The 25752-nt window shown below is 48.1% G+C and overlaps 2 protein-coding genes across 2 annotated transcripts; one reads left to right on the forward strand and one right to left on the reverse strand.

Moving 5' to 3' along the window:
* Positions 1-4889: 4889 nt before the first annotated feature.
* On the forward strand, positions 4890-9081 carry PAX4 (paired box 4). Its single transcript, XM_036327066.1, has 9 exons — positions 4890-5114; positions 5698-5913; positions 6199-6274; positions 6799-6909; positions 7124-7206; positions 7542-7611; positions 8094-8149; positions 8408-8549; positions 8888-9081. The coding sequence occupies exons 1-9, from the start codon at positions 4890-4892 to the stop codon at positions 9079-9081; spliced, it is 1173 nt and encodes a 390-aa protein (XP_036182959.1).
* A 7944-nt stretch (positions 9082-17025) lies between these two features.
* Positions 17026-25267, reverse strand: FSCN3 (fascin actin-bundling protein 3). Its single transcript, XM_036327043.1, has 6 exons — positions 25010-25267; positions 23284-23980; positions 22830-22948; positions 18388-18547; positions 17548-17718; positions 17026-17232 (listed from the first exon to the last, which is right to left on the reverse strand). The coding sequence occupies exons 1-6, from the start codon at positions 25151-25153 to the stop codon at positions 17027-17029; spliced, it is 1497 nt and encodes a 498-aa protein (XP_036182936.1). The 5' UTR covers positions 25154-25267; the 3' UTR covers position 17026.
* Positions 25268-25752: the final 485 nt, after the last annotated feature.

Raw genomic sequence — 25752 nt, forward strand, 5'->3', positions numbered from 1 at the left:
GGCAGAAGAAGCCAGCAGTCAGGGCTCTACCTCAGGGTGAAGGACAGGCTGGAATGGCCATGGCTGCCCCAGAGAGGGGCGCACAGCCTGGCTGGCGCTTGGCAAGGCCTCTGAGTTAATGTATAATTGTGAGCAGATGGCGGGGGCTGGCGGCAGCCTGGGGCCTGGGCCCAGCTAATGAGGGACAATTAGCCCCAAACCTGGTGGGGGCGGTTGAGAGGATCAGACAGTGAAAGCAGATATTTGCTCCTCAAACAGTCTGGCGCACTGGGTAGAGGGCTGAGTGGCTGAGCATTTGGGCTGGCTAGGCCGCCCTGCCAGGGCCCTTCCTCTCTTTCCCCTCCCCTCCATCACCTCTGGGTGGAAAGCCTCTGTTTGTTCAGACCCAAGAGTGCATTGTAAAGGCGGGGGGAGAGGGTAGTTTGTGGGGGAAATCGCTGCCACCACCATCTGCCAGGGCTTGTCCCTTCTCCCCCTGACACCCCTCTCTCCACCCTCATGCAGCTGTCTGTGGGAATAGCAGGTCAGGACAGGGAGCCTTGTACCCCCGGAGGCAGGGGCAGATGGAGGGGAGAGAGATGAGGCAGGAAAGGAAGGCTCAGAGCAGGCTGCCATGTGCTTCCTTAGGGTCCCCTCTCACCCAGAATGGCTGAGTGGAGCGACCAGCAGTCCCAGCCACCCTGGGACTGAAGGGGCTCCACAGGCAGGAGGCATGTGCTGTCTGCCCATGGTGCTGAAACCACTGGTGCAGTCTCCGTGCCCCAGGGCTCTGGACCAGCCTGAGGAGGCTGGAGGAGGCTGGAAGAGGAGGGGAGTCCCTATAGGGGTAAGGCAGAAAATCCACTTCTGTGATACCTTTGGCCTTGCTTTGAGTTGTATGAGTTCTTCATATATTTTGGATATTATAGGAACCCCTCGTCAGAGCTGTTGTTTGCAAATATCTTCTCCCACTCTGTTGGTTGTCTTTCTGTTTTGTTGGTGGTTGGCCTTGCTTTGATCCCAGCCTTAGGATCAAGCTGAATTTACAACATCCAATCCCCCCCTCCCAAACCAAAGCATTTACCAGTGAAATCCATTTTCCCCACAGGGTCTGAGTCTTACTGCCTCACACCCTGCTTCCTCTCAACCTGACTTCTGGGAGGGTTTCACAGAACCCAAGGTGTGGCACGGACCCAAATGGCTTTCCATGTTGGTTCCTTCACAAGTGACCTGCCCAAGCTTTGTTGTGATGGCAGCAAAGCTCCCATGCACTGGGAGCTGTTTCACTACCAGCCTCCCACTCCACAGGGACCACCAGCTACTGGGTGCCTCCACCCCAACAATGATCCAGGCAACCTGTGGTGTTCTCTTTGGGAACAGGAGCGTCATTCGTAACTTGGAGTCTAAAAGCACCAAATCCCTAGTGGAATGGAGCCTGATTACACCTGGAAATGGAAGAATGAAAACCAGGCTGCACACCTGCTCATACCACCCCCCCACACACACACACCCCACATCCTAACTACCTTCAGAGGCTCAGTCCCAGCCCCACCACTGCTGCCAGTGTTCTGAAGTCCAGGATCCCCCTATTTCCAGGCAAGAACTCACCCATGGTGTCACCTCAGTCAAGGAGCCAATTGGAGAATTGGCGAGGACACTCTGGGGAGAGAACTGGTGCCATGTGACACACACTCTTCTCCAAGCACCCCCGTTCTCTCAAAGGTTTAGGAGCCCACTTGGCCAGTGTTTAGGCATCACTCTCTGTACCCATTTGTATTTTATACTAATACACACAAAGACCCAGGAGTTGACCCAAACATCCAGGTATGTGCATTCTAGCTGGGAAGACGTGTCTTTGTAGTTTTGGAAGTAACTTTGGGCTTCTGTGCATTCGAAGCCTTGGAGACACGGTCTGAAATTCCTCATATTCCATATTTCCCAGTCCCTTCAGGAGTCCTGGCCCCTGAGTGGGTGCACTCAGAGACTGGGGGCCTGCATGAGGGTGGCTCTGGACCTGCTTCAGGCTGGCAGCAGGACACAAAGTAGGCTGTGATGGCTCCCCACGGAAGGACACAATGGGTCACTGGCTGTCGTTTGCCCTGCCTCAGGGCTGGTGTCAGTCAGCCCCATGCACACCTCCCTCCTCCTCTGCTCGTGGCCCTGTGACATCACTGGCTGCTCCCAGAAGGCTGCCCTCTGCTCCTGAGCACCGGCTCTCTGTACCTCTGGACCCCTGGCAGGGCTGACTCAGCAGCAGAGTGGAGGCTGTCGCCTGGACCAGACCACCACCACCCCTGCAGCCTGCGGGGTCTCGGGCGCCTGCACAGGAGACTGAGAACCTCCCACTGAAGCTCCCACCTCATTGCCACCCGCAGGTAGCTCCCTGCAGGCTCATTGTCTGCTCTGCCTCCCATGCTGTCTCCATGTCTTTGTGTGGCCAAGTCAACTTCTCTCCTCCTTTGTCTTTACACACCCAGCCTCCTGCCCCTTCAACCCCCGACCCTGCTTTCCCATCTGGTAAGCTCCAGTTCTTTCATCAGACAGTTAATGTGAATGCTGGGATGTGTGGTGTGGCTGCTGGGAATGGAGTTTCTGGGAGTTTGGGCATGATGCTTTTAGGTGTGGATATTGAACCTGAGTCCCCACAGCTCCTCTGAGCTCTGGTCACTTAGGGAGGACACAATCCTATCAAGGATTCGGGGTTTGGCTGGTATTCTGAGCTCCTACCCCCCAATCCTGGCAGAGCCCTTCACACTCCCAGCTTAGCTCTCCTCTCTCCATTGCGTTGGTAGCACTTACACAGACATGAAGCAGGTATGGGGGGCAGAGAAGGAGCTGGGAATTTCAGCTTTGGGTGAGGAACTGGCTTCCAAACCTTCTTGAATTTAACTCCCTGGGTGGCTCCTGACTTGTGGGAACCTCAGTTTTATTTTTGGAAAAGCTTTTGCCTTCCTCCCTGACTTTCTGAAAATACGGGTTTGAGAGGGAATGTGTCTCTGCCCAGAGAGGAGTGAGTAAAAGCCAACTTAGTTACTGAAATTAAAAAGTAGCTCCAGCCGAACCGGTTTGGCTCAGTGGATAGAGCGTCAGCCTGTGGACTCAAGGGTCCCAGGTTCGATTCCGGTCAAGGGCATGTACCTGGGTTGCGGGCACATCCCCAGTGGGGGGCGTGCAGGAGGCAGCTAATCGATGTTTCTCTCTCATCGATGTTTCTAACTCTCTATCCCTCTCCCTTCTTCTCTGTAAAAAATCAATAAAATATATTTTTAAAAAAAAAAAAAAGTAGCTCCGATTCCATACCCTCCGCAAGCGTATTGTTTCACCCGTGCTCGTCCCCTCCCTCAGCTGCATTGTAATCTCTTGGGGGGCAAAAACCTGGCCCCTTTTCTTTTGATTCCCTTCATCCTGAACAACCAGCAATATGCTCGTGATTAACACCTTGTTCAGTACATAATTGCAGATTAGTTAACTGACCCAAGATGGCGTGGTTATTACAGGAAAGTTCTAAGCCAAGGCTATTCTCTGCAGTGACCGCCATCCCTGCCAGGGTTCCAGGCATGAAAGGAGGTGGCTTCCACTCCAGTTGCTTGCTCATAAAAGCAAGAAAGACGTGGGGCCACGCCCTGTGTTCCTTGCTTGTGCTCCTATGTTGGTAGCAAACTGTTCTCTCCTGCTTCTCACTCCCTCCCTTCTACATGCCTTCCGTACATGTTAGTGGAGTGAATGAGTGTCTGATCCCAGAGTTGGTCTCTGAAGAGTGAAGCTTCACTATGGGATCTAGAACTCCCCAGGGTTAACAGGAACCAGCAATTCCAGCAAGTTAGAAACCGCCAAGAGATGTGTCTTCCAGAAGAAGCCAGGACTTGGGGCTTATTTATCTCTGTTTCCAACATGTGAGACCAGAACCTCAATCCTGGGGGTAGAGCTAGCCCCATGCTTCCCAGATCTCCCTGGAGAGTATAACAAACAGGAGCAAGACCTGCCCTGAAGTGTCCTGAAGGAAGCTTTCTGGCTGGTGGTTTGGCGGAACCTAACTTCAGGAGCTGCCCAAAAGCGAAGGCAGAGCCTTGAACCTGGTCTCCAGCCTCGGATATTTGGCAGCTGGGATCTTGGGTCACTGAGGCCCTCTTCTGGCTGGGCAGAGTATCCTAAGTTTGGATCTGGCCCAAGTGCATCACCCAGAGCTGAGAAGGCAAGTGAGGGGTCAGAGATGACAGTTGTCTATTTGGAAAAAGAGAAGCCTGAAAATTTGCAGGCATTATCCCTTTCCACCTCCCTGTACATGGACATGTGAGAAATGAGAGCCCCCCTCCCTCCCAGACCCTTAGCAGGACATCCAGAAAAACTCAGTCCTCTGCTGGCCCTGTGATGCTTTACTTCATCACAGAGGGGTTTAAGTAAAGAAAATTTGAATTTGCTTAGCTAACCTACTGGCAAATTTTAGAAACCTGACCCCTTATCACAATATACTAGATCCTAAGACCATTCTAAGCAAGAGACTTCACCCCAAATCACCCCCGATTATTGCAGGCCCAGTCCCAAGACCAAGGAAGGAGATCCCCGGAGGAACTCCCCTCCCCAGTCTTCCCCTTTCCTGCCCTCTGTGAAGAGGTCAGCCTGGAGCATGCCACAGGACGGTAAAACGCCTGGGAGAAGTGGGAAGGACAGGGTGGCGTAAGGAGGGAAGGGATATCTACGGGTTCTGCTTCCATCCACGTGGTTTCACCTGCCCTTGGCCAGTGTGCAGGGGAAGATTTGTCCACTTACTCCCTCCCTGCTCCACCCTGTTTCCCTTGGATCATGGGGGTCACAGAGCAAAGTCTCACCCATGAGCCAGCTCCCAAGAAAGAGGCATGTTTGGGGGACCCCAGGAGCAGAAGGGGAGCAATCCTGGGGGGAAGACTGTCTCTATGGTGGAAAGCCAGGCTGGAGGGCCCTTCATGCCACAGGGTGGGCTGGAGAGAGGGGAGACGTGGTTTGTGGATGCCTCCTTCTCATGCCCAGGGATCAGCAGTGTGAATCAGCTGGGGGGCCTCTTTGTGAACGGCCGGCCCCTGCCCCTGGACACCCGACAGCAGATCGTGCATCTGGCAGTGAGTGGGATGCGGCCCTGTGACATCTCACGGAGCCTTAAGGTAGTGGGCTAAAGCTTTCACCCAGGGATGGGGACAGTACGCAGGAGAAGGGGTCCCCCTTAAGGCAAGTCTGGAGCTATTACAGACGCTGAGGGCCTTTGGGCCTTCCTAGAACAGTGGTTCTCAACCTTCCTAATGCCGCGACCCTTTAATACAGTTTCTCATGTTGTGGTGACCCCCAACCATGAAATTATTTTCGTTGCTACTTCATAACTGTCATTTTGCTACTGTTATGAATCGTCATGTAAAGATCTGATATGCAGGATGTATTTTCATTGTTACAAATTGAACATAATTAAAGCATAGTGATTAATCACAAAACAATATGTAATTATATATGTGTTTTCCGATGGTCTTAGGCGACCCCCAAAGGGGTCGCAACCCACAGGTTGAGAACCGCTGTCCTAGAAGACCCTCTTGGGGGCTGGGATGGGGAACTTCAGGCTCCCAAAGATGAGGCTGGCCTCTCAACTCTATGGCCTGGTCCCATAGGTTTCACTTTGCCTTGTAGCCTCCTCTGTCCCAAGTAGAATCACCTCCTGCCCATTATGCCTTAACTGTTCCTGCTTCTCACCTGACCCAGGTATCTAACGGCTGTGTGAGCAAGATCCTAGGGCGTTACTACCGTACAGGTGTCTTGGAGCCCAAGGGAATTGGTGGTAGCAAGCCACGTCTGGCCACACCCGCTGTGGTGGCTCGAATTGCCCAGCTGAAGGGTGAGTGCCCGGCCCTCTTTGCCTGGGAGATCCAACGCCAGCTCTGTGCTGAAGGGCTTTGCACCCAGGACAAGACTCCCAGTGTAAGTGCCTTCCTCTCCCCACACTGGGGCTGGCAAATAGGTCATCTGGGGAGAAGATCCCTTCTTATTTTGCAATGAGGCCATCCTAGGCTGGCGGGCGGGCTCCTGGGCTCTCTTCTGAAAATTAGTGAGACAGGTGAGAAGAAACCATGGGGGAGAGAAAAGGGTGCCCTTAGGAACTGTGTGGGCCGGGACAAAGGAGAGAAAGGCTACTGGGGAAATATCCTTAGGATGCAAGCCTGGGGCTGTGTACCATCTCGCCACTCAACACCCTGACACCTCCAGGTCTCCTCTATCAACCGAGTCCTGCGGACACTACAGGAGGACCACAGACTGCCCTGGGCACAGCTCAGATCACCAGGTGGGTCTTTGCGCTGCCCCCAGGGATGATCAGAACCAAACCTAAGCAGTTTACAGTTCGTTATAGTCTCATTCCCTCCTGGCAAAAGAAAATTGAGGCTCAGAGAAGGGAAATGACTTCTCCAAGGTCACCAGCTAGTTTTTGGCAGGTCCTAGAACAAAACCCAGGTCCCTAGCCTTAGGTTCACAGGATCTGCTGATGAAGAGGCAGGACTGGCCCTTCTAACCCTCCCTCTGCCCCATGCACAGCTTTTAATAGCACCTTTCATGACCTGTGGGGTTATGCAAACCTGGACCAACCTTGCTGCTGTTTCCCCACAAACCCTAAGCATGCACCCTCCTGTGGCATTGCGTATGCCTCCTACCAAGTGCCTCTGCAGTGACCTCCAAGTGTGAATGCCCCACCAGTGCAGCTCTGCTTATAGCCATGCTGCCTCCTGTCCATAGCCCCAGGGCCCTGGGGACCCAATCTGACCAGAGGAATCACCATCACAAACTACCACAAGCCATTGTCCCCCTTTCCAGCTGTTTTGGCTCCAGTTCCTCGCACTCCCCATAGTGGCTCTGAGGCTCCTCGGGGTCCCCACCGGAATCGGACTATCTTCTCCCCAGGCCAAGCTGAGGCGCTGGAGAAAGGTGCTGGGCCGGGATGGACAGTGGGTCAGAGGTTGCTCAGTGTGACATATGGAGGCAATGTCCCTGAGGCCTGTGGGCAAAGGTTGAGAGGTGGAGGCTGTGGTGGTCCTATAGGGTCATTTAGAATTGTAGCAGGTGGGGAGTGGGGCCTGCGGGGGAGACCCATGCCTTGCTTCTCTCCCCATGCCCTTGCGATGAGCCCCGATCTCTGCAGAGTTCCAGCGTGGGCAGTATCCTGATTCAGTGGCCCGTGGAAAGCTGGCTGCTTCTACCTCTTTGCCCGAGGACACGGTGAGGGTGCGTGAGCTCTGCCACATAATGTGCAGAAACCACAAGGATACAGTGTGTTCTGGGAAGGCTTTGGGTTCGGGTGAGGTGGAGAAGGGGGCAATAAGGTGGAAACAAATTTGTTTGGAGCAGAAATTAGAGACAAGACCCTCCTTGTTCTCCTCTCCTTCCCCACGTCAAGCCTTTGAGTTGAGAAGGGGCAGAGAGCAAAGGCCAGAGCAGGAAGGGAAGATGTCAGGTTTCAGGAAAGGTCTGTGCTCTGAGCCAGGTCAGGAACAGGTGAGAGCCGTAGGTGCCAGTTAGTGGAGAGCACAGCCAGCTATGTTGTTTCTGCCCGTTCTCAGGTCTGGTTTTCCAACCGACGAGCCAAATGGCGCCGACAAGAGAAGCTCAAGTGGGAAATGCAGCTTCCAGGTAATTTCTCTGCCCATCCGTCCATCCATCCATCCATCCATCCATCCATCCATCCATCCACTCACTTATCCTTCCTTCCCTTCCTTCCTTCCTTCCTTCCTTCCTTCCTTCCTTCCTTCCTGCCGTCCTTCCTTTCCTCACCTACCCAGCCTTGCTTGCTTTCTTCCATCCATCCACCCATCCATCCATCTGCCCATCCATCCACCTGACATTTACTTGGCCCTCCCATGTACCAGGCCCTGTGTTAGATGCTGGACAGTCCCTGCTCTTCAGGGCTGCAGTGTCTTCATTTTACCATCCCTGGAATTTAATCCTTCTTCCCTAGTCTCCCAAGGCTCTGCCAGTTGAGGGTTGTAGCATCCACCTCTCTCAACCCTGCCAGAAGTTGCTCCCTTTCCCAGAACCTTCTTGCCTCTCACTTCCACGCCCCCCTCCCTAAAGCCTGGTTTCTCCCTCTGAGTGGATCCACCCTCACTTTGTAGGTGCTTCTCAGGGACTGGCTGTACCAAGTGCTTCCCCAGGGATCGTCTCTGCACAGGTATCCAAGAAAGAGGGGAGTTTATGAACTTGGAAGACTGGAGGGCTCACTGCTTCTCCCATTCCCAGTGAAGGCCTGAGCCAGATTTCATGACTCCCCTGGGGTCCCCACAGCCCACACTTCCAGAAAGTGCCATCTTCACAGTCTACTGTATGAATGGCACCCTCTGGAGTTGCATAGTGTGCCCGCCCCCGGTCCCAGTCCTGCTAAACAGAAGGTATCACTGGCAGCTGAGGGTGTTCTCTTGCTTTTTTCTAGCAGTCCCTTGGCAGTGTGACCACAGTGGCCCTGCCTGTTCCAGAATCCCTGGGTCCCTCCTGCTATCAGCTGTGCTGGGGGACAGCACCAGACAGGTGCCTGAGTGACACCTCACCCCAAGCCTGTCTCAAGCCCTGCTGGGGTAAGAATACAGGCCATGCCTCACTCCTGCAGGGTGTGGGGAGGGCTAGCTGACTCCACAGGAGGGCATGGATCTCTGGTCAAGATCAAAGGAAACTCGATAGAGCTTTTCTCCTTGCTTGCATGGCCCACAAAGTTGGGGAGACTAGTATCCCCTGAGTCTATAGTACCACCGACAGCCATAGCAGGAAAAGGGGGTGGGATTGGGATCTGAGTGTTTCTCTTCAGGGTAAAGAACCAACGTCTGTGCCTCTCCTCATCAGTGATTTGGGGGGGGGGAGGGAGGGGGACGGGAAGGGCAGCAACAATCCCAAGCTCACCCTCTCTCTGTCCCTGCAGGCTACCTGCCCCCCACAGCCGAGCCCCCTGCATTGAGTACTGTCCGGCCATCCTTGCCTTTCCTTCCACTGCCCCTGCCGCCATCAGTCTTGGTGCCCCTCATGCCTTGCTCTGGTTTGGCTCCCCAGTACTGCAAGGCCTGCGATGAGGGAGGAGGGCCAGAATGCAAAGGAGATGCGGTGCAGAGGGTCTAATGCTGGCCTGCTCAAGCACACCATTGCTCCTTCCTCCTTCCTGCATCTCTTCCTCGTTGGTGGACCTTGCCTGGTCCTGCCCCCCTGCCCCTCGTTCCTGCCACCCGATTTGAGGGACTGGAGAAGCCATGCTGACCCACTTCTCTTAGTGGCCTCAAAAGGCCTCCACTTGGCAATAATAAAAACATTTTTTTAACTTAGCAGTAGTTCCTATGTCCTTCATGTTTTCCCATGAGCATTCATACTCCCACCCTTACATTTAACAATTATAAACAGTTTGCCCTATCATCTATTATCTATCTATCTATCTATCTATCTATCTATCTATCTATCTATCACCTGTCTATCTAATCTATCTATGAATGTGTGCATGTATGTATCATCTATCTAGCTAATGTGCATATGGGTTTATGTAACTATGTATGTATATAGTATGCATCTATCTAGCTATATACCTATCTATATATGCATGTATGTATATACCTATCTTGGTATTTGAGTGCTCATATACCCACACATATGCTCACACACACACACACACACACACACACACACACTGATAGTACATCATAGCGCATCACCCCTAAGTCCTCCAGCATGCATCTCCAAAAAATAAGAAACTTTTTATATAACTGCAAAACCATGACCACATGAGAAAATTTTCAATAATTCCTTAATCTAAAAAATAGGCATTAATTAATTGCATCTCTCTCTCTCTCTCTCTCTCTCTCTCTCTATATATATATATATATATATATATATGTATATATATATTTTTTCTTTTTTTTGGCATTTTCATATAAATTTTATTTTATTTTTTTTAATTAAATCTTTATTGTTCAGATTATTACATTTGTTCCTCTTTTTTCCCCCCATAACTCCCCTCCTCCCCGTTCCCACCCCACCCTCCGCCCTCACTCCCCACCCACTGTCCTCATCCATAGGTGCACTATTTTTGTCCAGTCTCTTCCCGCATCTCCCACACCCCTTTCCCTCCAAGAATAGTCAGTCCATTCCCTTTCTATGTCCCTGATTCTATTATAATCACCAGTTCATTCTGTTCATCAGATTATTTATTCACTTGATTCTTAGATTCACTTGTTGATAGATGCATATTTGTTGTTCATAATTTGTATCTTTACCTTTTTCTTCCTCTTCCTCTTCTTAAAGGATACCTTTCAGCATTTCATATAATCCTGGTTTGGTGGTGATGAACTCCTTTAGCTTTTCCTTATCTCTGAAGCTCTTTATCTGACCTTCAATTCTGAATGATAGCTTTGCTGGATAAAGTAATCTTGGTTGTAGGTTCTTGGTATTCATCACTTTGAATATTTCTTGCCACTCCCTTCTGGCCTGCAAAGTTTCTGTTGAGAAATCAGCAGACAGTCGTATGGGTATTCCCTTGTAGGTAACTGAGTTTCTTTCTCTTGCTACTTTTAAGATTCTCTCTTTGTCTTTTGCTCTTGGCATTTTAATTATGATGTGTCTTGGTGTGGTCCTCTTTGGATTCCTTTTGTTTGGGGTTCTCCACGCTTCTTGGACCTGTAAGTCCATTTCTTTCACCAGGTGGGGGAAGTTTTCTGTCATTATTTCTTCAAATAGATTTTCAATATCTAGCTCTCTCTCATCTTCTGGCACCCCTATAATTCTGATGTTGGTACGCTTGAAGCTGTCCCAGAGGCTCCTTACACTATCCTCGCATTTTTGGATTCTTTTTTCATTTTGCTTTTCCAGTTGGGTGTTTTTTGCTTCCTCGCATTTCAAATCATTGACTTGATTCTTGCGCTCCTCTGGTCTGCTGTTGGGAGTCTGTATAATATTCGTTATTTCAGTCCGTGTATGCTTAATTTCTTGTTGGTTCCCCATCATAACATCGAGGGTCTCATTAGTTTTCTTGTAGATCTCATTAAGTTTATCGGCGGCTTCTAAACAGTTCTTGAGAGACCTTAAAAGTGTGGTTCTGAACTCTATATCTTCCATTGACAATTTTGTCCTGTTTCTTTGTCTCCGCATTTTGTTATGCTTTCTTGGTGCACCCCCTAGTGGTCTTTGTGCGCAGTCTTGTAGTTAAGCCTTGATTGTTGTAGCTAATACCAGGGAGGGTTTGACCTCCAGGCCAAGTGGCTGTGAGAATCAGCTGTGTCTGCAGTGAGAGAACTTCTGTCCTCTAGGGAGGTGCTAATCTAGCCTTTGCCTGAGACTATCCCGCAAATGCCTCTGTGCAGAGCTTGGGCGGGGCAGGTCGCACAGGATCAACAGGGTGGGCCGGAGAGAGCAGTTATGGCGGCTCTCAGTCCTGTCCCCAGAGGCTCTGCCTCTCTGAGTCCCAGCACCCGCTGCAAAGCTCAGAGAGAAAGCTGCACTCACTCTGACCGAAGCCAGACAGTCCCGCTTCTCCCGTTTGAGTCTGGGTCCCTAAAGACTCGCCCGGATCTGGAGCTCAGAGTCTGCGACTCCCTCCCGATTGAAAACGCCAACCACGCCCTCCGCCGCCAGCCTGCTCCACGCACTCCACACCTCAGAATTTGACTTCAGCACTGCGCCTCCTCTGAGTGTCCGTATGCGTTTCTCTTTCCTCCTAGTTGTAGGACTTCCACTCAGCCAGCGTTCCTGTGGTTCTGGGTGATGTCCATTCCGTCTTTTAGTTTCACTTTTGAAGTAGTTGTTCAAGGCAGCAAACTCTGGCGTTAACCTATGCCGCCATCTTGGTTCTCCCTATCTTTATACATATATATCATGGTAGCAAGCAATAGAAATGTCGTTTTTCACATTCTACTTGTCCCTTTATACTCCTGGGGTATGTTTGCTTGCTGCTTCTTGGCAGCAATTTCCCAATCTGCTCAATTTTGTTCCCTGAAGAGAAATCTCTAGGCTCCTCTTGGGAAGCCTTGGGATGTAGGGAAAAAGAAAAATATGGGGAAAAGGGGGTGAAGAAGAGGGTGTTTGGGATGGGGAATAGGCTCATCCCCCCAAATTCTTCACCTTTTGAAGAGCAGGGATGGAATGACAATGCAAAAGGATGGGGAATTGGGGACATATTTGCCTATTCTAGGTACTGGTCCAGAAGTTGTTTTTCAAGAGAACTCTTTATCATCAAACACTCTAGAATTATGCTGTTCAATAAGTAGCCACCAACCACATGTGGCTATTAAAATTAAATACAGTGAATAATCCAGCTCCTCACCCATACCAGCCATATATCAAATGCCCAATAGTCACATATGGCCTGAGGCCACTGTATTGGACATTAGACATTTCCATCAGCACAGGAAGTTCTATGAGGCATCACAGCTCTAGCATGAAATTCCAAGGGTACCAAAGTCTGCCCCTGCCCTGCCTTCAATATACTCAAGCTGGAGGCCTGCTGGACAGACTTCCCAGGGAGATGGGTGAAGCTTTGTAGGGTGACAACCTGCCTAGCACCATCTGAGTATAAGCCATTCACTTCAGCGACAGGACTGACATCAGCAATGGGAGAAGAGACCCATGGCTGAGCACAGTCAAGTGGAGAATGGATAGCCACTTGTGGGAAACAGGGCACAAGAGAGAAAGTATGTGTGTATGTGTCCCCATGCACAGGCATGCCCGCTCATATGAGTGTGGATGTGTATTTCGGAATGCTGAGAGATTCTGCATTAAATGACCTCCAAGGTCCTATCTCTCTGAAGAATGTGTTCCACTCCATATCTGTGGCCTGTTCTTCATGTTCTCTAGGAAAGGAGGTGTGCTGGCCTCTCGTGTTCTCAAGCTTCATTTATTGGATAACATTTTAACAAAATTCTTTCATATCTCTTGAGGAGAAACATACTTACAAAGAAACCCTGAGGTCATTTTTCTCAATTCAAACACAATATCTCTCATGTTCCAGTTTCAGCAGCTCTTCTAAATGGACTAAAAAATCAAGCACTCATTATGGTACAGTGCAGTTTTCCCAAAGTGGGGGTCAGTCATCATTGTTGGTATCTGAAAACATTTTAGGAGGTGTGTGAATGCTGCTTTAAATAATATTGAGTCAGGGGGAAATGGGGGACATATGTAAGACTTTCAACAATAAATAATTATTTAAAAGATATTGAGTCAGAAATGAAAATATGACTCCCTTTCTATTCTGATTACGTCAAAGGGAAAGTCTTCATTTTGGCCCTAGTTTTTAGCGCCTCTGTAACAGTTGCTATTTTTTAAAAAATATATTTTATTGATTTTTTTACAGAGAGGAAGGGAGAGAGATAGAGAGTTAGAAACATTGATGAGAGAGAAACATCGATCAGCTGCCTCCTGCACATCTCCTACTGGGGATGTGCCTGCAACCAAGGTACATGCCCTTGACCAGAATCGAACCTGGGACCTTTCAGTCCGCAGGCCAATGCTCTATCCACTGAGCCAAACCAGTTTCGGCTATTTTTTTTTTTTTTTTAAACACAGGGACAGGGTACCTCAGGCTCTGAGCCTTGGGCAGGGAAGGGAAAAATCTAACTAGGGTTGATAACACCACTTTATTTTCATTGTATTTACTTTTATGACCATTTTCTATTTATGGCAAGTGATTCCGGCCTTCCATTTTATGACAGTCATTAAAACGATCCTTTCTACATAAATATAGATGAGTCTTTGTCAATAAAAACATGAATAGGGCAGATGGCAAGTAGATAAACATCAAAGTTTTGAAGACAGTGCAAGAATGACAGTCACCTTGGAAGCCCTGTTTTGATGGAAAGAGTAGTGGCCATTAGCGTCCACTTTAATTGAAGAATTGAGCCAGTGGTCCCAGTCATGGGACCTTGGGCAAATTACTCCAGCTTCCTGCAAAAGGTAGGCAGTGATGGGGAAAGTACCTGTTGTGCCCAACTGACTGGACTGAAGGACCAAGATAGGATGATTGGTTAACTTCAGGGGTGATGGGATGGTGGTGAAAGGGTGGGCTATATAGGCATAAGCTATTATTATCATTACCCTGTGCCCATAGGATTAATGAGCCTTCATTCTTTCTAAACCAACGGACATTTAGTCATATCTGGATTCTGAGTCCTTTAGGGCAAGGCTGACTCCTTATGGTATCACTGGGGAAAGTCTGGTGTTTCTGGTGGGGATGGGGAGGATTGATGGAAGATCTATTGATCTTCTAGGTCTCATTTGGGCTCCTCTCCACTGGCTAGGACTTGGAGTGATGCGGGGCCTCAGTATCAACCTACCCCCTCCTCCAGACCCCTACTCTGTACTGAGTAAGATGCACACCAGGGTCTTGGGGGTGGCCTTTTGTGATGTATTGTTGCTCAAAACAGATGTTTTGCTGAACTGGGTAGGAAAAGTTGTGTAAACAGATATTCTTCTTGTGGATCTTGACTCTGGGGTTTCTGTTCTGTTTAGTGTCGTAGTTTCTCCTGGAGGAATTGGACTTCTGTAGGTGGCAGCCCATTGACCTGGGAAGTGAAGAGGAAATAGAAACCGTCAGTCAGTCATTTGCTGATCTCTGGTTTTTAGGGGAAAAACCTGCAAGATCCTGTGGGAAGAGAGAGGGTAAAGTGATTTGTCCCGTTCTTGATGAGGGACCACATGGGCATGGAAAGTTAATTTATAGAAAAAGGCAGTAGAAATTATTTTTTAATCAAATGAATGGTGCAGAAATACCATCAGAGTTCTTAGGGAGACTGCAGTCAATAGGTAAAATTTACTAAGTGAGAGTGTCCTAGGGGCCAAGCTGTTTACTAAGCATTATACAATCATTATCTCATGTAACACAACAATCCCATGAGATAAATACTATATTCCCATTTCACTGGTGAGAAGCAGACTTTAAGAAGTTTATTTGTTCAAGTTCAAACAGGTTTAACTGATAAAAATCTAATTACAACCCAGTTCTGTGTCCAGAAGTGAGCTCTTAACCGCTACAATTCACTGTCTCCTAGAATGTCAGGCCTGGAAGGAGCCTGAGAAATTTAGCCCAAGCCAACCCCTTCATGAATAGATCAGAAAACAAATCCAGTGGGATTTTGTTTTATTTATTTTTTTCCAGTTTGGCCATAGTAAAAGGTTTGCATAAAAAAACTGGTAGAAAAATGGAGGAAAGGAGAAAACACATATTGGGTGGGTGGGTGTCTATATCTAGATTCATATTGTCATTTAACCTTCACACCACCCTATCAATTAGATATTATTCCCATTTTTTACAGATAAGGAAACCAAGGCCTAGAAGTGTTAAAGCAATTTCCCCAAGGACCAAGCCTTATTAACTCTTGGTTTCAGATCTATATGATGCCAAAGTGCTTACTACAACATCACCATTTTCCAAGGCAGGCAAGAGAGGTGGATTGTGACGGGTCAGGTCTAAGAGCAGGGAGGTGTTTGTCCTCAGAGCTGTGAACAGGGAACGATGGCATGGAGGCAGGATTTGAGGAAAGGGAACTAGGTGTGGAGAACAGATTATGTGGGATTGGATCTGGCAAGTGCTACTAGGGAGCCCTTGTTACAGTGCAGGCTTTTGAAATTTTAATAGCTTCCTTCCTTGGAGATGTGTGAATTTACTTAACCCTCATAATAATCCTGTGAAGAAGGCAGATTGGATATCACCTCCACTGAAGATGGAGACAAGGAAACCGAGGCTCAAAGATGCAGTTTGCCCAAATGATACGACGATTCAGTGACTCAGCAAGTATACAACCCAAATCTTCTGACCCCATTCCAGGGCTCATTCCAACATATCCCAGCTCCCTTAAAAGCATCTCTGACTTGCAATAAGCTGGCAGGAGGGCTGTTTATCTCACCTGGTAGTAATAACAATTAAGGAGGAGCAAGCAGCCCTGACCAGTGTGGCTCAGTTGGTTGGAGCATCTTCCTACATGCCAAAAGGTTGTGGGTTCAATTCCTAGTCAGGACACAAACAGAAGGCAACCAATTGATTCTCTCCCACACCCTCCCACTCACCTTCTCTCCCTTCTCTAAAATCAATAAGCGTATCCTCAGGTGAGGATTTTTTTTTTTTTTTTAAAGAAGGAGCAAGCACTGAAGAGGCCTTGTTAAGGAAGAAGCCAAGAATTTCGGGGGAGGGGGGTGCGCGGGGGGGTGGTGGGGGGGGACAAAAGGGAGGAAGGAGAGATGGAGCTGAGGTCTTGAGCCTGAGCCATCTGGGAGGACGGCAATGCCCTAGATGGCCATGGGGAGGGGAGGATGAGGAGGCTGATTTTGAAGGGGTGGCAGGATGAAGTCAAGTCAACTGTCAATCAGGAAGTTAGAGATGAGATTAGAGTTCAGGAGAAGGGTCAAGGCTGCAAATAAATATCTGGGAGCCATGAGCACCCCAGAGATCCAGGAGTAAGGATAGCAAGTGCACAGGGCAGAAAGCACATCTCCAGTCACTCTTTTTGAAAAAATGGGAAAACTCTGCATCTAATAAAGATAAACAGATACACAGGTATGCCTCACCCTTTCCCCTGCAGGCTTGCTTGCAAGTGCTGTTATGTGTGGCATAATAGTGAGGAACCTAGACCCGATTTCTCCTCTCTCCAGGATGTCTAGGACTAGGAACCCCGAGAGGAGAGGCGCGGGTTTGGCACACATGTCTGGAGTTGATAGAGTTGTAGGACAGAAGTCAGCCCTTGGTACGTTTCAGTCTTACTCTCACCTGCCACCCCTCCACCTCCCATCTCCTCCTGCTCCCGTTCCTGTTCCCCTCCGACAGGTTTTTTTTTTTTTTTTTTTTTAATTGATTTTGGGTTTTTTTTTTTTACAGAGAGGAAGAGAGAGGGAGAGAGAGAGAGAGTTAGAAACATCGATGAGAGAGAAACATCGATCAGCTGCCTCCTGCACACTCCCTACTGGGGATGTGCCTGCAACCCAGGTACATGCCCTTGACTGGAATCGAACCTGAGACCCTTCAGTCCGCAGGCCGACGCTCCATCCACGGAGCCAAACCGGCCAGGGCTCCGCCAGGTTCTTACCCGCTGTCCCTTACCTAAAATTCCCAAATACACTCTTTGGTAATGTCCTCGCTGTCTGCCAACAGGGTGCCGCTTCGGTCGGATCGCATGTAGAAGCCGTTGGGCGCCAGCACTGTGAGCAAGTTGCTCCCCTGAAGCTCGATACAGAAGTTGAGGGCAAACTTTCCCCAAGGGCGAAAGGTGCCGAAAGATGTTATTGACCAGAAGGATCCACCCTGTGCTGGGAGGGGAGAGCTCAGGTCAGTGGGCCATTTGGGAGGGGAGCCTCCTGCAGTGCCGCCTCTGAGGGGGCTCCCAGGACAGATGCCACCCTCCCTGGCTGCCCTGCCGGGCCTGCGCTGGCAGACCCCTCCATGGGAATGCAGAAGGGCTGGCTGCTGTTCTGCCAACCCACTCTGGAGGCCTAGAAGTGTGAAAACTGAAAGACACTCTAGTTTCCCCTTTATGATGAACAGGTCCTGAGTGGCAGACCCTGAGGTCTGAGTTGGGGCTGAGGCAGGGCTAGACTGTGAGCTGAGGGTGAGGAGCTACTCACCCTGAAAATGGTAGATGCCCTGGCGGCAGGGCAGCAGGTGAATGCAGTCGGGCTGGTCCATGTTGCACTGCATGAGGTCATGTCCTGATGAGATGCCCACATACCCATACCGGCCTCGCAATGCAAGGAAGGGGCGGTTGGCTAATCGAATCCCAAATTCCTCACTTGGGCCTGAAAGAAATTAGGCAGGCATTATTTGGGTGGGCTGCCTCTAGATCAGTGGTTCTCAACCTTCTGGCCCTTTAAATACAGTTCCTCATGTTGTGACCCAACCATAAAATTATTTTCCTTGCTACTTCATAATTGTAATGTTGCTAATGTTATGAATCGTAATGTAAATATCTGATATGCAGGATGGTCTTAGGCGACCCCTGTGAAAGGGTCATTCGACCGCCAAAGGGGTCGTGACCCACAGGTTGAGAACCGCTGCTCTAGATGCTTTGTCAGATGGAAGCAGGAATGGGGGGACACTAATTGCAGAAGGCTATTGTCAATATTTTAACATTTAGTGAACACCTACTGTGTGCAGGTACTAGTGTGAAATGTTTGTGAAAGCACTTAGAAATTTTTATATTCTTTCTTCCTTTGAGATGTGTGACTCTCTCCAACCCTCATGCTAACCCTGTGAGGCAGGCAGATTGGATATCACCTCCATTGAAAATGGCTCAAAGAGGTGGTTTGCCCACATGATGGCAAAAATTCAGACTCAGCAAGTATATAGACCCAAATCTTCTGACCGCCCCCCCCCCCCCCCATTCCAGTGCTCATTCCAGTATGTCCCAGCTCCCTTGAAAGCATCTCAGACTTGGAATAAGCTGGCAGGAGGGCTGCTTAGCTCACCTGGAATGGTGGCACTGGCTATCAGCAGGCTGTTGGGTGCGATGCCCAAGAAGCGTCCATTGGGAGACTGCAGGATGATCCTGCCACAATTCCAGTGCATACGCAAGAAGGTGTCACACTCCTGCCGGTGCCCATTCGCCAGCACTGTCCTATGGCGCCTCTGGAGATTATAATGAGAACAGAAAAGGAACGCAAGGGATGAAAATAGCTTTTTTCCCATCATTTTTATTCCTAAACCTTCTTTCCTACATCCCACCCACTAGCCTTTGTCATTCTCCCAAGGTTCGCTTTATACTTGCATATCCTTTTTGGAAAACATGTTGTGACCTCAGCCCTCTCACTTGCCCAGTCTGTGCTGTATCCCAGAGCCCCAGTATCAAAAAGGGACCTGGATATCCATGTGGAGAGAAATAAACCTTGGCCCAGACTCCAAAATAGTTTCAAAATGGATCATAGATGTAAAAGTGAAACCTACATTATAAAACATCTAAAAGAGAACAAAGGAGAAATTCTTTGCAATTTGGGGGTAGGCAATGATTTCTTGGGATCAAAAAAAAAGCACTAATCATTTATAAAATGTAGAAATTGGACTTCATTAAATTTAAAACTTGTTACTCAAAAGACACTGGTAAGCAAATGAAAAAGCAAGCCACAGATTGGGAGAAGACATTTACAATACATGCATTTGGCAAAGGACTTGACTTCAGAACATACAGAGAACCTTCATAATTCAATAATAAGACAAACAATCCAATAACAAATGGGCAAAAAATTTGAAGAGAGAAAATATACAAATGCTCAATAAGTACATGCAAAGATACTCATACATTATCAATTATAAGAGAAATGCAAATTAAAACCATAATAAAATGTCATTACACACCCATTATGTTGGCTAAAATGAAAAAGACAATACCAAGTGTTGAGGAGGATATGGGACAATTCAAATTTTTATGCATGACTGGTGAGAATGTAAAATGGTACAGTCACTTTAAAAATCTATTTTACATTTTCTTTAAAAGTTAAGCACATATTTTATCAGTAGTTACAATGCTGGGTATGTGCCCAAGATAATTGAAAAAATAGGCCCACAAAAAGATGTATACACGAATCGGCCCGAACCAATATGCTCAATTAATATTTGACAAAGGAGGCAAGAACATACAATGGAGCCAAGATAGTCTCTTCAAGAAATGGTGTTGGGAAAATTGGACAGATATATGCAAGAAAATGAAACTAGACCACCAACTTACACCGTACATAAAAATAAACTCAAAATGGATAAAGGACTTAAATGTACGACAGGAAACCATAAAAATTCTAGAAGAATCCAAAGGCAACAAAATCTCAGACATATGCCGAAGCAATTTCTTCACTGATACAGCTCCTAGGGCACTTGAAACTAAAGAAAAAATGAACAAATGGGACTACATCAAAATAAAAAGCTTCTGCACAGCAAAAGAAACCATCAACAAAACAACGAGAAAACCCACTGTGTGGGAAAACATATTTGCCAATGTCATATCTGATAAGGGCCTAATCTCCAAAATTTATAGGGAACTCATACAACTTAACAAAAGGAAGATAAACAATCCAATCAAAAAATGGGCAAAGGACCTAAATAGACACCTTTCAAAAGAGGACATTCAGAAAGCCAAGAGACATATGAAAACATGCTCAAAGTCACTAATCATCCGAGAGATGCAAATCAAAACAACAATGAGGTACCATCTCACACCTGTCAGACTGGCTATCATCAACAAATCCACAAACGACAAGTGCTGGAGAGGATGTGGAAAAAAAGGAACCCTCCTGCACTGCTGGTGGGAATGCAGACTGGTGCAGCCACTATGGAAGACAGTATGGAGTTTCCTCAAAAAACTGAAAATGGAACTCCCATTTGACCCTGTGATCCCACTTCTAGGAATATATCCCAAGAAACCAGAAACAACAATCAGAAAGGATATATGCACCCCTATGTTCATAGCAGCACAATTCACCATAGCTAAGATCTGGAAACAGCCTAAGTGCCCATCCGTAGATGAATGGATTAGAAAACTGTGGTACATCTACACGATGGAATACTATGCTGCTCTAAAAAGGAAGGAACTCTTACCATTTGCAACGTCATGGATGGAACTGGAGAGCATTATGCTAAGTGAAATAAGCCAGTCAATGAAGGAAAAATACCACATGATCTCACTCATTCATGGATAATAGAGACCATTATAAACTTTTGAACAATAATAGATACAGAGGCAGAGCTGCCTCAAACAGATTGTCAAACTGCAGCGGGAAGGCCGGGGAGAGTTGGGGGGCAGGAGGTAGGGGGGTAAGAGATCAACTAAAGGACTTGTATGCATGCATATAAGCATAACCAATGGACATAAGACACTGGGGGATAGGGGAGGCTAGGGGACTGTCTAGGGCGGGGGGATAAAATGGACACATATGTAATACCCTTTGTAATACTTTAAGCAATAAATAAAAAAAAGAAAAGAAAAGAAAATGTGTGTTGACATTGCAATTGGCATATGTCAGAATATTTGGGGGCTGGTAACTGTGCATCCCCCTCACCAAGCAGCTGGAGAGTAATTCATATGTCAGGCTAAGCAGCCCACGGATGACAAAACATAAACAAGAAATAAAGGTCAGAGTGATTGATTCATAACATACATCTACTTATTCATGGAACACCCAGTGATGGGGCATTAATTAGCCCACCAGGAAAAAAAAAAAAAAGATGTATACACGAATGTTTATAGCAACTTTATTCATAATAGCCAGACTAGGAACAACTCAAGTTATTAACAAGTGAATGGGTAAACAAATTATTTTTGTGATTTTTCAATTTGTTTTTCATTGAATTTTTTAGAGATAAAGGGAGAGGGAGAGAGAAACATCAATGCAGGACATCTAACAACCGCCTCCTACCTGGGATGGCGCCCACACCTGGGTCCCTGCCCTGACTGGAACCTGCAACCTTTCTGTGTACAGGATGATGCCCAACCAACTGAGCCACACTGGCCAGGGCTGTTCGTGTCTTTGAGTAGTGAAATACTACTCAGCAATAGAAAGGAATCAACTTCTGATACATGCAACATCATGGAAAATTCAAACAGTATGCTGAGTAAAAGAAGCATACATACTGTAATACGGTATGACTCCATTAAATGAAACTAGAAGCCCGGTACACGAAATCTGTGCACGAGTAGGGTCCCTAGGCCTGGCCGGCAATCAGGGCCAATCTGTGGGGCAACCAGCGGGACGATCAGGGCCCCCCTGCTGGCACCCACCTTGGCTGGCCTGGGGCCTGCTGACTGGGGGCAGCTCCTGCATTAAGCATCTGCCCTCTGGTGGTCAGTGTGCATCATAGCGACTGGTCGTTCAGCTGGTAGTTCCACCATTCGGTGGATTTGCATATTAGACTTTTATTATATAGGATTCTGAAGTAGGGAAATCTAAATGTAATCCACAGTGGCAGAATACATATCAGCAGTAGTGAGAAGACCAAGGGTGAATGGAACTGACTGGAAAGGGGCAAGAGGGAATTTCTGTGGTGGTGAAAATAGTCTCTAACTTGTTAAATGGTTGTGGCATGGTTGCACAAGTGTGTATACATTTGTCAAAATGTATTGAATTGCACACTTAGAATGGGTGTATTTTATTGTATGTGAGTTATGCCTCAATAAAATTGATATATATATATATATATATATATATATATATATATATATATATATATATTTTAAAAGGCTCCATTGGCCCTAATGCAGTGATGGCAAACCTTTTGAGCTCAGCGTGTCAGCATTTTGAAAAACCCTAACTTAACTCTGGTGCCTTGTCACATATAGAAATTTTTTGATATTTGCAACCATAGTAAAACAAAGACTTATATTTTTGATATTTATTTTATATATTTAAATGCCATTTAACAAAGAAAAATCAACCAAAAAAATGAGTTTGCGTGTCACCTCTGACACGCGTGTCATAGGTTCGCCATCACTGCCCTAGTGGGTTGGCTAAGTGGTTAGAGCATTGGCCCTTGGACTAAAGGGTCGATGAGGGCTGGATTCTGGTCAAGGACACATACCTCAGTTGCAGGCTTGAATCCCACCTCCGGTTGGGGCGCATGTGGGGGGCAACCAATCGATGTGTCTCTTCCACGTGGGTGTTTCTCTTTCTCTTTTTCTCTCCCCCTCTCTCCTCCATTCTCTCTAAAATATCAATGAAAAAAGTATCCTTGGATGAGGATTAACAACAAAAAAAAGAGGCCTCATTGGATGAATATTGGCCCATTGGGTGAAAATGAATGTTTATTGACAAGGGCCTCCATGGTTCACTCTACCATCTGGTCATCTGCCTTGAAAAAGGATAAAGTGTGTCTAGAGAGAAAGAATTTAGGGCTGAAAGGTTATCTTGCCCAGAAAGCCAAGTCTTACCTGGGCTAGGTAGCAACCATTGGCTGAACGAAGCTGCAAAATGGATCTGTCATTGTCACTTTCAAACTGGAACAACGACATTGGAGTTAAGTGTTCAGAGGCAGCATATACCTCATCATCTGCAGAAGAAGAATATGTCATAATAAGCCCAAGTCTGGTCTCATCCTCAGTTTCAGCCCCTTCTCTATGCTTTATGACTGGGGTTCCCTCTGCTTTCCCGCCTTGTCCTTCATCACCTTCTATTGGGCCCTAGAAGCCTGGAGAAGACCCAGGACCCTTTCCCCTAAAACCCACACCTCTGCTTTATTGCCCTTCTCCATGGCACAGAGATCTTGGGACCCCTAGATATTCCTTATGAGTAGGTTCAAAACTCCTCACTGATCCCAAACACATTTTCCTCTTTTCGGTAGCTAGCCCTCCCTTCCTCCATGGCTGCATCGGACCCAGTACTTGCCATAGACGACAGAGAGGAACTTCCGAGTCTTTGCCCTGAGGCTGACCCAGGTGGGGCAATGCTGTAGGATGAACCACTCCTCGCCCCTACGGGGATTGGAGCCCAGGCCCAGGAGCAGGCGTGGGCCCTGTGCATACAACATGCCCCCTTCTCCATCACTCAGTGCCACGACTCCTCCAGGCCGCACTTGCATGTGAAAAGCCGTCTGTGATGAGGGTTGGGAGACCAGTTGGTCTAAGTGGGACAAGAAACAATGTGTAGATGTCTCCAGGTGATAGCATCCATCTTGGAAATGTAACAGGAATCCACATTCCCCCAGGCAGGGAACTGGTGCGTCCACCCAGACACGACCCGCAGTAGAGTCGGCCCTGGCATAGCAGTGGTTGAAGGGGCTGTAAAGGACCACGTGGGCATGCAGGGCTGGCCGGGGCGTCCACATATGGTAAGCTGAGAGGACACGGGAGTTGCAGAACACATCGTGGCCATCGGACTCCAGATAACGACCACTGATTATGCACTGGAGGGTCCACTTGCCATTGCGGTGGAAACGGAGTAGGAAGCATCCGTGGTGGCTTGTCCTTGGCCGGTCATAGCGCAGAGAGCCATCTGCCTCACACAGAAGGTAGAGGCCCTGAAAGCTCCTTAGCCGTACCACAGCCTGTGTCTCATGCTCATTGCTGACCAGAATCTCCCAGGTCTGGAAGCATTGGGAGGGAGGAGAGAGAAATCAGTACTGCAAGTGGCTAGACCAAGGAGTCCTACAACCATCACCTCGGGAACCACCCTAGAACCTTCCTCAAGATCAACCAACTTCCCCTCCACATCAGTCTCCTTGATGTTGGTTTCTTTACTCTCTCATCCAACAGTAATCAAAAGATCACAGGACACCTCCCGCACTGGAGCCATAGGGCTTCTCAGGATCCCAAGAGAAGTTCTGGATGCCCACCTCCAGCTAATGGGAGGTAAACCTCCCTCTCTTCCTTGACCACTTTCTTCATTACCTAGTTTTTAAAGAAATGTTTTGGTTTAAGTCTTACTTCTCTCTTCCTCACTGTTGCCCCTGAATAGCATACTCAGCCAACACTTTCATCTCCAAAGAACACCTCCTGAACATGGCAGGAGAAAAGCAACACCTCTTACAGCCAGGCCTGGCCTCAGGGATGAGTCAGGAAGCACAGATAGTTTAGATGAAATTGTTTGCTTTAGCTGCGATCAACCCTGTTATAAGCGAGAGGATCTCGCTACTGCTTCAATCTTAGTACTATCCCAGAGGGGCCCACATCGCTCTCTAAAATGAGAACCAACTCTCCTAGGGCTTCTAGAGTACCCCATTTCCAAACTACAGCCAGGACAAAAACATAGTCTTGCAGTATCCACTGATTTAACTGTTGGATCCCCCAAATTCTGCCTTTCAGCCTGAGCTCTCCACCTCTCCTCTTTGTGATGACACAACCACTCTGTGCTGGAATGCAGGGTAGGGGACATACAGAGCTAGACAAAATAGCGAGGCCAGGGCTGAGCGTCACCTCCTGGAATAGGTTTAGAGACAGCGAGATGGAGCAATAGAGACCTGTGGGCAAGAGCCTGGGGTAGAAGGGTCTTGAGCTAGCAATGGCAGAGGCCGGGAGAGTAATTAGGTAGAGTGCACTCTCCTCCTCCCCTCTTCCCCCCACGTGAGAGCTTAGTCACTGGGGACAATGGTTCTAGTACAGGTTTACTCTGTTACCTGTCTCCGGCCCAAACCTTTTGCAGTAGTAGTGACCATATTCTTATATGGCTCATAAGTGAGGTAGGATCCTGCCCAGCTGATGAGCCCAACCCTTAGGTCTTCCGGATTGGGTCGTCTTTGCATCCATTCCACCTCCTCCATGGGGCCGGCACCACAGCTGATGACTCCTTCCGGCCCAGCCTTCCCCCCAGTGGTGAGGTTCCACAGGCCATAGGGCCTGGAATCAGGCCCAAAGTAGCCACCGGAAGACGTTCCCAGAGGGAACTTTCCAGGCAGAGGCTGACTAGGGCTCAGCACCTCTGTGACCCGGGCGCATTGTGACTGAGAGCTGCCCCTCAGCCCACCACAGTGGGGAAAGGGCCCTGGCTCAGCACCAATCCGTGACCCAGACGAAGTGGGCCCAGGCTCGGGCATGAGCCTCTCCGCACCACTCCGGGCATTGATGTGGCTGAGTTAAGACTGAGAATCAGAATTTCAGCTTGTGCCAGTGACCACCTGTGACTTCAGGTAAGTCCCTCTTCTTCTTCTTCACTACTGTTTCTCTTTTTAATCACAGGGAAAAAATCAACCCTTTTTCTCCTAGAAAGTGGGTTCTACCTGATTCCCTTGGGGCTTACAGTGTTTTTGGACTTCATAATATCCAAGAAAAATCTGTTAACTTTTATGGCCCTTGGGAGGATGAGGCTAAAATGTCAGGGAGGGTGAGGATACCCTAGATAGATAACCAGCAAGGATCAAAT

This window comes from Myotis myotis, unplaced genomic scaffold (genome assembly GCF_014108235.1).
Source record: "Myotis myotis isolate mMyoMyo1 unplaced genomic scaffold, mMyoMyo1.p scaffold_m19_p_11, whole genome shotgun sequence".
Taxonomy (NCBI): domain Eukaryota; kingdom Metazoa; phylum Chordata; class Mammalia; order Chiroptera; family Vespertilionidae; genus Myotis; species Myotis myotis.